The 16,279-nt window shown below is 41.4% G+C and overlaps 1 protein-coding gene and 1 pseudogene across 2 annotated transcripts in view; both read right to left on the bottom strand.

Moving 5' to 3' along the window:
- The window catches only part of NIPA1 (NIPA magnesium transporter 1), a 37,408-nt gene that overhangs the window by 3,086 nt on the left and 18,043 nt on the right, over positions 1–16,279 (bottom strand). Inside the window, exon 4 of the mRNA XM_082657965.1 lies at positions 697–857. Coding sequence (XP_082514091.1) covers positions 697–857 — 161 coding nt within the window. The remainder of the gene's footprint in view (positions 1–696; positions 858–16,279) is intronic.
- Positions 8,593–10,508, bottom strand: LOC309824949 (large ribosomal subunit protein eL21-like; annotated as a pseudogene). The gene is made up of 2 exons: positions 10,357–10,508; positions 8,593–9,045 (listed from the first exon to the last, which is right to left on the bottom strand). The product of its transcript is annotated as a large ribosomal subunit protein eL21-like (transcript).

Raw genomic sequence — 16,279 nt, 5'->3', positions numbered from 1 at the left:
CCCGTGAGCCACAACTACTGAGCCTGCGCATCTGGAGCCTGTGCTCCGCAACAAGAGAGGCCGCGACAGTGAGGGGCCCGCGCACCATGATGAAGAGGGGCCCCCGCTTGCCGCAACTAGAGAAAGCCCTCGCACAGAAACGAAGACCCAACACAGGCAAAAATAAATTAATTAATTAATAAAAAAAAAAAGAAGAAGAAGAAAAAGCAGCTGGGCCTGAGTGTGCAGTACTTTGGGTTTTCTCTCATCAGGGGGAAGGGGTGGTGATGATTGCAGTTATGAAAAAAAAGAAATTATGTCAAAAGTAGATACCAAAAAAAAAAAAAAGTACAGGGCTCTGCGGGGGCTCTAAAGATGAATTAAATCAGACCTCGGCTCTCTGAGAGCTTCACTTCAGAGGGAAGCATGGAGGCCTGGACACATGGTGGTCCTGAGAGGAGCAGCCTGGGGTCGATCCCGCAGAATGGGCGCACAGATGCGGGGTGGGGGACAGCGTCCATGCACAAGGTCCAGATCCCAGGAGGCAGCAAAGGGGCCACGGCAGCAGGGCAGCCCCGGGGGGCAGCAGCAGACAGTGGTGAGCAAAGAGGAATCAAGGGCCTGGAGGACAGACCACAGCGGGGCGGAGGGTACAGCTCCAGCCGGGAGAACCGCGCCGGAGGCGGCAAGCTCTCTGGCACCACAGCTCTGAGTTACCTGGGTTGGTCAGCTTCTCCTCCAGCTCGGCCTGAGTGGTCACACTCTCAGATTTCGGGGAGTGGATAATCAGCACGACAGAACCCGCACAGCTTAGTAGACACCCCAACTTGCCCAAGATGTTGAGCTTTTCTTTCAGAAGGTAAGAAGCTAAAATGGACCTTCAATTTTAAAATAAGATATGATTAAATCAAACTATCTGACCGACCTGTTTCTTCTAACTGCAGATGTTATTAAAGCTACATCTTCTTTACCGTCACATTTTATTTTTAAATTAGTTTTTAAGTGTACAAAGATTAGGAATTTATTGAAGTTGCTATTTCAGTACAAATAGGATCTTCATGCCAATTCCATGCAGAGCCAGTACATAATGATACTAGTAACTCATACCACTCTATTATTTCAGTAGATATGAAATATACCAGGGTAGAAAACTAAGTTTTATGATTGATCAAAAATAAAAATATTGCCTCCATATTTTTAAAAGTACACAGTCCAAAAAAACTATGTTAAGTAGGAAAGCAGGATATGAAAATTGTTAAAATAATTACAAGTAATTCATGATCAGAACACTTAAGTTAAAATAAATTAAGTGAGAAAATGCACAAATAAGAAAAAATCAAAAGGCTAATAGTAATTGAATTATGGTACAAGGAGTATGGGTGATTACTTTTCTCTTCTCTAATATGGAAACTTTTAAAATGTGGTCACATTACTTATTTAATGCAAAAAAAAAAAAGCATTCCTCATAAAACATCTGTAATCTTAAGACTGGTACGGGGAGGGCACACCAGACCCAGATACCAATATATATATATACAGGACTATTTCCATTCATCCTCATTTCACAGATAAGGAAACCAAACCTCAGAAAAGATCAGCACTGAAACCAAGGCCACAAAGCTAACAAAAGGTGAAGCCACGGAGAGGTCAAAGCTTCCATCTTTCCCTTACAGCGCTTTGTGTCCCTGGCCCTGGATAGCCTGGTCCCCAAGGAGACCCATCAGTGTAGCTGGGAAAATAAGCAACATCCCTGAAAGAAACCATACAGGATATAATAATACAGAACTGGATGTTAAACTGGGGGGCTCCACACAGCTGCACGGAGAGGTGGCAACAAAGGAGTGGGCGGCTCCGAGAATAAGAGGTGGGCTGGAGTCAGCCAGGAACAACGGGTGGGCCTATGCCGGGGGAGAGGGCTGCCACGAATATGGAAGAAAGGGGCAGGGTAATCCCGCACCGCGAGGCCAACTCACCTCTTATTGCACTCTTGGTCTTATACCAGAGTACAAATTAAACAGCCCTGCTATAAAACAGTGCGTAACAGAAAACTTGAGGGATGCTAAGGCCAATAGATCAGGAAACAACTGCCATTGAAAAAGACAGTTTATTGCTCACGGTCTCCGAGCTGAGGGCCGTAGCGTCCTACGCAGGACGGCACAGGGAAGAGCTAGCGTTGGTCAGGAGGCGCTGGCGGGTTGCGGGGTTGCGGAGGGCTGTAGCAAGAGCCTTCACTTCACTGTGGTCTCCGGGGGAAGGGGTGTGTAAGGCAGTGCAAGCAGTTTAGCACTGGCCAGAGGGAAGAGCTCAGTGGCGCTTGGGCACGGGCTGTCCCTAGCTGTCTATGACTTGGTCCTGGGGGATCAGCGCAGGTGGGTAGTGGGCAGGAGTGTGAGAGTCCAAAAAAGGAGGTGGTTGGGATGTGAGCTCTGGATCGGTTGGTTTAGATTTGAAACGCATGCCTGAGCAGGAGAACTCCTCCCGAGGAGAAAGGTGCACGTGCCAGCGGACACGTGAGCCAAGGCAAGGTGACTCAGGACCGGACTGTCCAGAACGAGGCGTGTGCGGCACAGGCATGCAGGGCAGATGTTAGGGCATCCAGTTTAGAGACGCTAGACACATGGTCAATAGAGTGCCATGTCATTTAAGGACACACCAGATAAAGACGTGGGCAACCGCTTACCTCCTGAGTATGTTCCTCATGGAGAACTAGTCCTTGCCTCCCCTCTGTGGCTGAGAATGGATGACCCCAGGGCGGCTGGAATAAGGGCCATCTATCTAACAGGCTTCCCCAGCAGGAAATCCACCAGCTGTCTAGGCTCAAAACCTTTCTCCTCTCACTTTTCCTGGGCTGCAGTAACTAAAGCCTGCTACCTTCTGATCTGAGATTAAACAAAAATCATATAAAATCTCTTTGACTTAAATCAGGAGTCCACAGACTATGGCTGAAGGCCCAATCCAGCCCTTCACCTGTTTCTGCGAATAACATCTTACTGGAGCACAGCCGTGTCCACACAGTTAGTCTGGTCTCTGGCTACTTTCCACTATGATGGTAGAGGCGAGCAGCTGCAACAGAGGCCACATGGCCCACAAAGCCTAAAATATTTACCATCTGGCCCTTTACAGAAAAAGGTGGCCACCCCCTAAGTTAAATGATCTACAGAACTAATCGCACATCTATCTGGAGAGTTGGCCTGAGGTGGAGGCACAAGTTACATGTCGGCATCAGGGCCACGACAGCACAGAGGAAGGAGCAGCATCCTCACTGGAGGGGTTGGGGGTACAGCAGAGGTGGGAGGGTGGGGTGAGAAGCAGCGTGATAAAAGGCAATGGAAAGAGGGGGAAAGAAATTTAATGCCGAGAGAGTCAATAGACTATCTTAATAAACTTATAGTAATAGTAAACAAACAAAAAATGCACTGTAGAATTGACAGCAAGGTCTTGAAGAGAAATTTGTATACCCAAGTTCATAGCAGCATGATGCACAATAGCTAGACTGTGGAGGCAACTCCAGTGTCCACTGACAGATGAAGAAGGAAACAGTACACAAGGAGTGCACAAGGGTTCCCTTTTCTCCACACCCTTGCCAACACTTATCTCTTGTTTATTTTTTATGACAGCCATTCTAACAGGTATGAGGTGATATCTCATTGTGGTTTTGATATGAATTTCCCCCATGACTAATGATGTTGTGCGTCTTTTCATGTACCTATTGGGCACCTGTATGTCTTCTTTGGAAAAACATTTCTTCAGTTCCTCTGCCCATGTTTTAATCAGATTGTGATTTTTTTTGCTATTGAGTTGTAAGATTTTTTTATATAATTTGGAGATTAACCCCTTACCAGATCTATGATTTGTACATATTTTTTCTCATCCTATAAATGGTCCTTGTATTTTGTTGATGGTTTCCATTGCTGTGCAGAAGGTTTTTATTGATTTTTTAAAAGATTTTTTTTTATTTTAAAGTCTTTATTGAATTTGCTACAATATTACTTCTGTTTTATGTTTTGGTTTTTTGGCTGTGAGGTATGTGGGACCCTAGCTTCCTAACCAGGGATTGAACCCACACTTTCTGCATTGGAAGGTAAAGTCTTAACCACTGGACCACCAGGGAAGTCCCTGTGTAGAAGCTTTTTGGTCTGATGTAGTCCCACTTATTTATTTTTGCATTTGTTGTCTTTGTTTTTGATGTCAGATCAAAAAAATTGCCAAGACCAATATCAAAGAGCTTACTCGTTATGTTTATCTTCTAGGAGTTTTATAGTTTCAGGTCTTTTTTTTTTTTTTGCGGTACGCAGGCCTCTCATTGTTGTGGCCTCTCCCGTCGCGGAGCACAGGCTCCGGACGCGCAGGCTCAGCGGCCATGGCTCACGGGCCCAGCCGCTCCGCGGCATGTAGGATCTTCCCGGACCGGGGCACGAACCCGTGTTCCCTGCATCGGCAGGCAGACTCTCAACCGTTGCGCCACCAGGGAAGCCCTAGTTTCAGGTCTTATGTTCAAGTCTTTAATCTGTTTTGAGTTGATTTTTGTGTACAGTGTAAGATAGTGATCCAGCTTCATTCTTTTACATGTGGCCTGACCAGTTTTATGGAACAGACTATCGTTTCTCCATTATATTCTTGACATTTTTGTCTTAAATTAATTGACCATATATGTGTGGGTTTGTTTCTGGGTTCTCTATTCTGCTCCACTGATCTACGTGTCTGATTTTATGCCAATACCATACTGTTGGGACTTCCCTGGTGGCGCAGTGGTTAAGAAACTGCCTGCCAATGCAGAGGACACTGGTTCGATCCCTGGTCCGGGAAGATCCCACATGCTGCAGAGAAACGAAGCCTGTGCACCACAACTATTGAGCCTACCTTCTAGAGCCTCGTGCCTAGAGCCTGTGCTCAGCAACAAGAGAAAACACCGCAATGAGAAGCCCGCGCACCGCAATGAAGAGTAGCCCCCGCTTGCCGCAACTAGAGAAAGCCCGCGTGCAGCAACGAAGACCCAACACAGCCATAAATAAATAAATAAATAAATACCGTTTGGATTACTATAGCTTACAATATAGTTTGAACTCAGGAAGCTTGATGCCTCTAGCTTTGTTCTTTCTCAAGATTGCTTTGTCTATCTTTGTCTTTTATGGATCCATACAAATTTCAGGATTGTTTGTTCTATTTCTGTGAAAAAATGCCACTGGAATCTTTTTTTTTTTTTTTTTTTTTTGCGGTACGCGGGCCTCTCACTGTTGTGGCCTCTCCCGTTGCGGAGCACAGGCTCCAGACGCGCAGGCTCAGCGGCCATGGCTCACGGGCCTAGCCACTCTGCGGCACGTGGGATCTTCCCAGACCGGGGCACGAACCCGTGTCCCCTGCATCAGCAGGCGGACTCTCAACCACTGCGCCACCAGGGAAGCCCGCCACTGGAATCTTGATAGGATTGCACTGAATCCATAGATTGCACTGGGTGGTATGGACATTTTAACAATATTAATTCTTCCAATCTATAAGAATGGAATATCTTTGCCTTTATTTGTGTCTTCTTCAATTTTTTTCATCAATGTGTTAATAGTTTTCACTGTACAAGTCTTTTGCCTTCTTGGTTAACTTTATTCCTAGGTATTTTATTTATTTATTTTTTTGGCCATGCCACATATCATGCAGGATCTTAGTTCCCTGACCAGGGATTGAACCCGCACCCTCTGCACTGGAAGCTCAGAGTCAACCACTGGACTGGCAGGGAAGTCCCTATTTTATTCTTTTTGATGCAACTATAAATGGGATTGTTTTCTTGATTTCTTTTTCTGATTGTTTTTCTTCGTGTGTAGAAACACAACTGATTTTTGTACATTGATCTTATATCTTGCAACTTCAGTGAATTTATTTATCAGTTATAACAGTTTTTTGGTAGAGTCTTTGGGGTTTTCTATATACAATATTATGTCAGCTGCAAGTAGAGACAGTTTTACTTCCTCCTTTCCCATTTGGATGCCTTTTATTGCTTTTTCTTGTCTTGCTCTGGCTAGGGCTGCCAGTATTATGCTGAATAAAAGTGGCAAGAGTGGGCATCCTTGTCTTGTTCCTGATCTCAGAGAAAAAGCCTTTGGCTTTTCACTATTAAGTATAAAGTTAGCTGTGGGATTGTCTTATGTGACCTTTATTATGTTGCAGTATGTTCCCCCTGTACCCAGTTTGTTGAGTTTTTGTCATGAATAGATATTTGATTTTGTCAAATGCTTTTTCTGCATCTATTGAGATGATCATATGACTTTTACCCTTCATTTTGTTAATGTGGTATATCACACTGATTGATTTGTGGATACTGAACTATCTCTGCATCCCTGGTACAAACCCCACTTGATCATAGTATATGATTTTCTAGTGTATTGTTGAATTCAGTTTGCTAATACTTTGTTGAGAATTTTTGCATCCAATATTCATCAGTGATATTGGTAAGTAATTTCCTTTTTTTAGTGTCCTTGTCTGGTTTTGGTGTCACAGTAATGCTGGCCTTGTAAAATGAGTTTGGAAGTGATCCCTCCTCTTCAATTTTTGGGAAGATTTGAGAAGGATTAGTATTAATTCTCCTTTAAATATTTGATAGAATTCACCTGTGAAGCCATCTCTTCCTGGACTTTTCTTTGCTGGGATGTTTTAAATTACTGATTCAATCTTCTTCTGCTCAGATTTTCTATCTCTTCATGATTCAGTCATGGTAGGTTGCATGTTCTAGGAATTTATCTGTTTTTTCCTAGGTTATCCAATTTGTTGGTGTAGAATTGTTCATAGTCTCATGATCCTTTCTATGTCTGTCGTTCAGTTGTAATGTCTCCTCTTTCATTTCTGAATTTATTTATTTGAATCTTCTTTTTCCTTAGGTAGTCTAGCTAAAAGTTTCTCAATTTTGTTTATTAAAAAAGAAAAGCAGCTCTCAGTTTTGTTAAGCATCTCTATTGTTTTTATGGATGTTATTTCATTTATTTCTGCTTGGCTTTTTATTCCCTTCTTTCTGCCTACATTGGGGATAGTTTGTTCTTCTTCTAGTTCCTTGAGGTAAAAAATTAGGTTATTTGATATCTTTCTTTTGTCTTAATGTAGGCATTTATTGCTGTAAACTTCCCTCTTAGATCTGCTTTTGCAGTATCCCATAGCTTTTGATATATTAGGTCTCCATTTTCATTGGTTTCCAGATACTTTTGGATATCCCATTTGATTTCTTCTTTGACACACTGGTTGTTCAGGAGTGTTTATTTAATATCCACATTATTTGTGAATTTTCCAGCTTTCCTCCTGTTATTGATTTGTAGTTTCATACCACTGTGGTCGGAAAAGATACTGGGTATGACTTTGATCTTCTTAAATTTGCTAATACTTGTTTGTGACCTATCGTAAGATCTATCCTGGAAAATGTTTCCTGCACACTTGAGAAGAATGTGTACTGTGCTGCTGTTGGATAGGATGTTCTGTATATGTTAGATTGGTCTAACATAGGGTTCAAGTTCCATGTTTCCTTGATTTTCCGTCTGGATGATCTATCCATTGTTGAAAGTGGGGTATTGAAGTGTTTTACCATTATTGTATTGTTGTCTATTTTTCCCTTCAGATCTGTTAATATCTGCTTAATATATTTAGATGCTCTGATGTTGGTGTGAATATATTTGTGATTGTTATATTTTTGATGAATTGACCACTTTATTATTGTCTAATGACCTTCTCTGTCTTTTGCTACTGTTTTCAGGTTAAAGTCTACTTTGTCTGATATAAGTATAGCTACTCCTGTTCTCTTTTGGTTCCCAATGGCAAGGAAGATCTTTTTCCATCCCTTCACTTTGAGTGTATGTTTCCTTAAAACTGAAGTGAGTCTCTTGTAGGCAGCATATACCAGGGTTCTATTTTTTAATCCATCTAGCCACTCTATGTGCTTTGATTAGAGAAATCAATCCTTTAACACTTAGAGTAATTATTGATAGGTAAGGACTTATTAATGCCATCTCATTAACTGTTTTCTGGCTTATTGGAGTTCCCTTGTACCTTTCCTTCTCTCTTGCTGCCGTCCTTTGTGAACTGCTGATTTTCCATTGTGATATCCGTTGATTCCCTTCTCTTGTTTGTGAATCTACTGGAGGTTTTGTTTTGTGGTTACCATGAGGTTACATTAAGACATCTTAGAGATATAAGTCTATTTTGCACTCATAACAATTTAACTTCTATTGCACACAGAACCTCTAATCTTTTATTCCCTTCTTTTTTTCATATTTTTGATGCCACAATTTACATCTTTTTCTACTGTGTATCCATTGATCAACTGTGGTAGCTATGGCTCTTTTTTAAGACTTTTATCCTTCAACCTTTATACTAGAGTTAGGTAGTTAACACACCACCATATTACAGTATTCTGTATTCAGTATTCTCAATCTGACTATATGCTTACTTTTGCCAGTGTGTTGTATATTTTCATATATTTCCATGTTATCAACCAGTGTCCTTTCATTTCAGCTTGAAGAACTCCTTTAGGCATTTCTTGCAGGCAGGTCCAGTGGTGATAAACTCCCTCAGCTTTTATTTGTTAGGGAAAGTCTTGTTTGTTTGTTTTTTTCCAGTCCAGGTCTTTTATTTTCTTTATACCCATCATGCCATGAATTCATAGGGAATGGGCTACAATAGTTCAGGCTCCTTTCCATTGGTTCTCACAAAGTGTGCTTCTCTGGGTGGAGCAGGCTGGCGCTTCAGTTGAACCCAAGTACCTTTCTCTTTGGCTTCCTTCTTTTTCTGATCATTTTCCTTCACCCATTTCAGGAAGCTATCTTGGCTCTTAGAGTGCTTAATATGCTTGATACGCTCATTAATTCTCTTGGCAAGAATCTTGCCCTTGTTTGTTTACAATGATGCCAACAGCATGCTGGGTTAACATTGTAGACTCTCCCAGTTTTGCCGTGGTAACATCTGTGGGGCATTCCTTTTTGAACAGTGCCCATTCCCTTGATATCTACAATAACACCTTTCTTGTAGATTCGCATGTATGTGGCCAAAGGAACAACTCCATATTTTCTAAAAGGCCTAGAGAACGTGTAGCAGGTGCCCCTTTGTGTTGGTCATTTTGGCGAATACATTTTCATATAATTTCTGTGGCAAGGAGATCGAAGAATGCTTCAGATAACCCATCAAAGCCAAATCACTGTTACAACGAATGCACACTTCACTTTAAATGGTGAGAAGAATGCCTGAGAGACAGGGGGAGGGATAGGAGGCTCCGGGAGCCACGTGCGTAAGGAAAGTCTTTTTTTTTTTTTTTTTCCGTACGCGGGCCTCTCACTGTTGTGGCCTCTCCCGTTGCGGAGCACAGGCTCCAGACGTGCAGGCCCAGTGGCCATGGCTCATGGTCCCAGCTGCTCCGCGGCATGTGGGATCCTCCCGGACCAGGGCACGAACCCATGTCCCCCACATCAGCAGGTGGACTCTCAACCACTGCGCCACCAGGGAAGCCCATGGGAAAGTCTTTTTCTTGCCTTCATTTCTGAAGGGCAACTTTGCGGGGTATAGTATTCTTGGTAGTTTCTTCCATTCAGCACTTCAAACATATCATCCCCTTTTCTCCTGGACTGCAAGGTCTCTGTTCAGAAATCCATTGATAGCCTTATGGGTGTTTCCTTCTATGATTTTTTTTCTCTCTTGCTGCTCTTAAAATTCTCTTTGATTTTAGACAGTTTTATTATAATGGGTATTGGACAAGATCATTTTGGACTGAAATCTTAGGGTAACCTATGAGCTTCATGAACTTGGATGTCCAAATCTCTCCCCTGGTTTGACAGGTTCTCAGCTATTATTTCCTTTACATAAGCTTTCTACTCCTTTCTTCCTCTCTTCTTCTCCTGGGATTCCAATGATGCCTACATTGTTTCTCTTAATGGTGTCATGAAAGTCCCACCAGCTTTCTTCATTCCTTTTCGTTCTTTTTTCTTTTTGTTCCTCACATTGGATATTTTCAATTGATCTGCCTTCAAGCTCACTGATTCTTCTGTTTGGTCGTCTGCTGTTAAAGCTCTGTGCTGAATTCTTCAGTTCTGTCATTTCATTCTTCAGCTCCAAAATTTGTTTGGTTCTTTTTTTACATCTTCTATCTCTTCATTAAACTTCTCATTTTGGTCTTATGTTGTCTTCCTGATATCATTAAATTGTTTATCTGTGTTCTTTTGTAGCTAAGAGTCTTTGGAACAGTTATTATGAATTCTTTATTAGGAAATTCAGGATCTTTATTTCTTTGGGCGTTACTGGAGGTTCTTTTGGTGGAGTCATGTTTCCCTGATTCTTCATGATTCCTATAGCTTTGCGTGTCTGCACATTTGAAGAAGCAGTCACCTTTTCCAGACTTTACGGGTAAGGGAAGACTTTCACCTAGGGGTGGGGTCATGCTGGAGTGCGCTGTGGCCCTCGGTCAGTGGTGCGGGGCACCAAGAGCAGGCGCATACGGTGGCGCCAGGTCCGGTGGGGCATGTCTTTTGGCTCAGGCTGCTAGGGTCTACATCATCAGCAACTGTGTGCTCCATGGTGAGTACTGCTGAGGGTCCATAGTGGCCGCAAGGGGTACTGGGGTCCATAGTATCACTTGGGGTCAAGTGGCTAGACACCAGGATAGGCAGAGATGGTGGCCAGAGCCAATGATGTGCCACACTCAGCTCTGAGGGCCAAATGCAGGTGCCTATATAGTTTCAAGTGCCTATATAGTGCCTGCCAGTTGCAGACACACAGACAGCGGTAGGGGCCAAGGCAAGCAGCAAGGGCTGGGACCAACTATAAGCTCACTAGCAGCTGTGGGATTCCTACCATGGCCCTGCGGTAGCTGCACACTTCCCAGCCCCGCAAGCCATGCACAGTGTAATGGAGGCTGGTGACAGGGGTTGGGCCAGGGGTGTGCAAGTGCATAGCTCAAGTGGCTGGCGGCAGGTCAATGCAGCAGGGCAGGCTAGTGACAGAAGACAAGGCCTGATCCAGACCAACATGTAGCTGTGGAGGCTGGCGGCCGGAGTGCTCTCCTGTGGCTGCCAGGATACCCGCTCCCAAACTGCACATTGCAGTGGAGGCCTGCAGTGTGGAAAGGCACAGCTGGAGGCACTAGCTGCAAGGAAGCACATTGTGGCGGGGTCAGCTGTGGAGGTGTAGGCTGCTGTCTTGCACTCAAGAGGGCTGCTTGCTGCCCGTGCGGTTCCCAGGCTCCCCAAGTGCAGGGGGGGAGAGTGGGGAAATGGAGCAAGGAAGGACTCGGGCTTCTGGCATCAGTGAACGTGAATACCTATAGGGCAAAAGTTGCTGAAATATGCAGGGGTCCATGGTGGTGAAATCTGCTAAGTTTTTCTGCAGAGCAGGTCACTGAGAACCACACTCACTCCCACTGCATGGCTGCCACTGGTATCCCCTGCTTTTCTTCCTTGCTCCTAGCCATTTCAATACACTTCAGTTTTGCCATTCTGGGTGGGAGCTTCGTGTGGTGCTCTGAAAGTCTTGGGGAAACTGGTCACTTCCTCCATTCTTCCTTTCCTGGCCAGGGGAACTCTTCCTATCTGGGAAGTTCCCTCATGGCACTGAGCAACCCCAACTTGGGGGAAGGGATAATGCAGTCAAAATGAAGCTGTCTTCTTCCTTCTTTTTCTTGCAGTTATTCTCAGGTTTTTGGTTCCACTGTATCACTAAATTTTCTCAAGTGGACTCCGGAGCTCTCCCAGAGCTGTTTTCATTAATGGATAGCTAATTGTTAATTATTGTGGGGAGATGGAGGCTGAGTTCTTCCTTTCCAATCTGGATGCCTTTTAATGCATTTGCTTGACTAACTGCTTTGTGTAGAACCTCCAGTACCATTATGAATAGAAGTGGCAAAAATTGGACATCTTGTCTTGTTCCTAATCTTAGGGGGAAAGCATCTAGTCTTTAACCAGTAAGTATGATGGTAGCTGGGGCTTTTCCATAGAGATCCTTTGCAAGATTAGGAAGTTACCTTCTATTCCTAGCATATTGATTGTTTTCACCATGAAGGGGTGTTGAATTTTATAAAATAATTGTTCTGTGTCTGTTGAGATGCAGTGTTCACCCTTTATTCTATTGATGTGGTGTATTACATTATTTTATTTTTGATGTTAAATACACCTTGCATTCCTAAGATAAATCCCACTTGGCCATGGTATATAACCCCTTTTATATATTGCTGGATTCAATTCGAGTATTTTGTTGATGATTTATCCATCTATATTCGTAAGAGAATTGGTTTGTAGTTTTCTTGCGCTGTGTTTTGTTTTCTTACCAGGGTAACATTGACTTCATAGAGTGAGCTGAGAAGAAATCCCTCCCTTCCTATTTTTTGGAAGACTTTGTGAAGAACTGCTATTAATTCTTCTTTAAATGTTTGGTAGAATTCACCAGTTTTACCTAAGCTTTTCCCTGATGTAGATTTTTTTATTTACTAATTCAATCTATTTACTTGTTATAGGTCTTTTCAGATTTTCTATTTCTTCTCAAAACAGTTTTGTTAGTTTGTGTCTTTCTAGGAATGTGCCCATTTCACCTACATTATCTAACTTGTTGGCATACAGTTGTTTATAATATTTGCCTATAATTCTTTTCATTTCTGTACAGTTGGTAGTAATATTCCTCTTTCATTTCTGATTTTAGTATTTTTAGTTTTCTCTCTTTTTTGCTTTGTCAGTCCAGCTAAAGTCTTATCAATTTGGATGATATTTTCAAGGGACTAACTGCTTTTATTGATTTTCTCTATTGTTTTTCTATTCTCTATTTCATTAATTTATGTGCTAATCTTTATTATTTCCTTCCTTCTATTTGAGTTTGTCCTCTTTTTCCAGTGTCTTAAGATGGAAGGTTAAGTTGTTTATTTTGAGATCTTTCCTTTTCAATGTAGGCATTTACAAATATAAATTTCTCTCTGTGTACTGCTTTAGCTGAATCCTAAATGCTTTGGCATGCTGTTTCTTCAGTTTTATTCATCTCAAAGTATTTTCTAATTTCCCTTGTGATTTTTTTTTTAAATATTTATTTTTTGGCTGTGTCAGGTCTTAGTTGCAGCACGTGGGCTCTTTGTTGTGGTGCGTGGGCTTCTCTCTACTTCTGACATGGAGGCTTTTCTCTAGTTGTGGTGCATGGGCTCCAGAGCATGCGGGCTCATTAGTTGCGGCACATGGGCTCTCTAGTTGTGGCACACGGGCTCCAGAGTGCACGGACTCAGTAGTGGCAGCACACAGCCTCCCTAGTTGTGGCACGTGGACTCTCTAGTTGCAGCATGTGGGCTTAGTTGCCCCATGGCATGTGGGATCTTAGTTCCCCAACCACGGATCGATCTGGTGTTCCCTGCATTGCAAGACCAATTCTTAACCACTGGACCACCAGGGAAGTCCCATGATTTCTTTTCAGATCATTGATCATTCAGTAGTAAGTTATTTAATTTCCATATATTTGTGAATTTCACCAAGTTCACTGATTTTACTTTCTAATTTCATTCCACTGTGTTCAGAGAATGATTTCAACCCTTTCAACTTTATTGATGATTTTAACGGCCTACCACATGGTCTATCCTGAAGTATGTTCTACGTACACTTGGGAAGAAGATGAATTCTGCTATTGTTGGGTGGAGTGTTCTAAAGATGTCTATTTTATCTACTTGGATATAGTGTCATTCAAGTCTTCTATTTCCTTCATGATCATTTGCCTAGCTTTTCTATCCATTATTGAAAGGGGGGTACTGAAGGCTGTGACTATTATTGTTGAACTTTCTATTTCTCCATTCTGTCAGGTTTTCTTTTATATATTTTGGATCTCTGTTTTTAGGTACCTATTTGTTTATAATTGTTATGTCTTCCTAACGGACTGCCCCTTTTGTCATTATAAAATGTCTCTCTTCATCTCTAGTAACTTTTGTTTTGTTTTGTTTTACAGTCTATTTTGTCTGATACATAGCCTCTCCAACTTTCTTATGGTTACTATTTGCATAATATATGTTTTTCCTTCCTTTTACATTTAATCTATTTGTATCTCTGAATCTAAAGTATGTCTGAAGTAGAAAGAATATAGCTAGATCTTGTTTTTCATCCTGCCTGACAATCTTTGCCTTTTAATTGGATTGTTTAATCCACTGACATTTAATGTTTTTATTGATATAGTTAGATTATGTTTGCCGTCTTACTTTTTGTTTTCTATGCTTCACGTCTTTTTCTTGTTCCCTATTTCTCACTGCTTTCTTCTGCATTAAGTGAATCTTTACAGTGTGGCATTTTAATTCCCTTAATGATATTTTTCACTATACTTGTTTTAAGTTATTTTCCTTGTGGTTTCTCTAAGGCTTATGAGAATACATTTCAAATTGATACTAACTTAACTACAGTGAGATACAATAATGTTACTCTTATATAGTTCTATTTCCTCTTCTTCCTTTGTGTGTGTGTGTGTGTGTGTGTGTGTGTGTGTATACACACACACACACACACACATATATGGTGTTTATTAAATCTGTTTGCTTATGTGCATTTTATTGAAAATGAGGTTTAACATTAGTGGAATAAATTTATTTTCCTATGTATAAAGTGACACTTTTTGCCCTTTGTCATTTTATCTATTGGGGTTTTCATATTATTTTGGTCAATTTAAGAAATTCTTTTTTTTAATATATATACATTTTAAAAATTTATTTATTTAATTTATTTATTTTTAGCTGTGTTGGGTCTTTGTTGCTGTGTGCGGGCTTTCTCTAGTTGTGAGTGGGGGCTACTCTTCGTTGTGGTGCGCGGGCTTCTCATTGCGGTGGCTTCTCTTGTTGCAGAGCATGGGCTCTAGGCACCCAGCCTTCAGGAGTTGTGGCTCGTGGGCTCTGGAGTGCAGGCTCAGTAGTTGTGGCGCACGGGCTTAGTTGCTCTGCAGCATGTGGGATCTTCCCGGATCAGGGCTCGAAACCGTGTCCCCTGCATTGTTAATGGGATGAGGTTGCTAGAATTACACAGAAACATCCTTCTTATTTTATCTTTTAGTGTAGAAAATTAACCTTTTCATTTTTATTGCTTCCAATGTTTGAAACTTCTTAACCTTCTAAGATCTGAAACACATTAAAAGTTTTCCTACACATGGACCATAAACTCTAGGTACATAGCTAAACTTTTTTTCCTCCTTTTTTACAGATAAAATCTCTGTATGACTTACTCTGGTTTGTGCTAGAGATGCGGGTTTGTTCAATGAATATCAGAGACATAAACTATCTGTAGCTACATGCCATAGATACTCAGGTAGGTATTAGTGGAGATGCCAGTTAACACACTGGGTTCACTTCAGCTTTACATAGCATACTCTGCACTGCTGAGTGAGATAACACACCTCAACATATCAAATAATGTCATTACACAAATCAGGCACTGAATGTAATATCAACAAACGATTCAATGTTGTATTTGTTTCTGTTTCACACTTGGATGGCCATCCTGTACATAATGCTTAATTCACTTAGATCACATTTTGATGGTGCTATGATTAGGATTTAAACTGATGTTCCTAAAAATTGTTTACCAGTTTTCCCAAAACTATTTATTAAAAAAAAAAAAGAAAAGAAACCCTCTGTTTTAAACTGGAGATATGACAACTAAATGCAGATACTAGACTACATCTTGCACTAGAAGGAAAAATAATGGTATAAAGGATGGCGGTATAAGGATAATGGTATAGAATAACGGTATAATGGTTCACTTAACAAAATTGGAATGGGGAAGGCAGATTAGAAAGATACATTTATTATAATAATGTTAAATTTATCAAAATTGATGATTATACTATTGTTATGGAAAGGATGTCTCTCGTCTTAGGAAATACAAGTCAAAGTGTTTAAGGGTAAAGGATCATGATATATGTAACTATTGTCACATGGATCAAAAAAAAAAATGCAAAAAACAAAACAAGCACCACATTCATAATAGAAAAGTGCTTCTCAAACAAAGGTGATTTGCCCCACAAGGGGACATTTGCTTATGTCCAGAGACATTTTGGGGAGAGGGAGCTACCAGTATCTGATGGGTGGAGGCCAGGGATGCTGCTAAACACCCTACAAAGCACAGGTCAGCCCCCCAAAACAAAGAATTATCTGGCCCCAAATGGTGATAGCATCAAGGTTGGAAAACCCTGATACAGAGAAAGGAAATGATGGAGCGAGTGGGATAGAACGTCAACAATCGATGTATCTGGGTGAGGTGTATATGGATGCTGTTTTAATTTTTCTTAACCTTATAATTTTTCTGTAATTTGGAAATTAATTCCAAATAAAACATTTTTAAAAGCCTTTTTA

The sequence above is a fragment of the Grampus griseus genome (genome assembly GCF_964374135.1).
Source record: "Grampus griseus genome assembly, chromosome: 7".
Classification (NCBI taxonomy): Eukaryota; Metazoa; Chordata; class Mammalia; order Artiodactyla; family Delphinidae; genus Grampus; species Grampus griseus.
The sequence above is the reverse complement of the archived record's forward strand: the minus strand, read 5'-3'. Positions and strand labels throughout refer to the sequence as shown.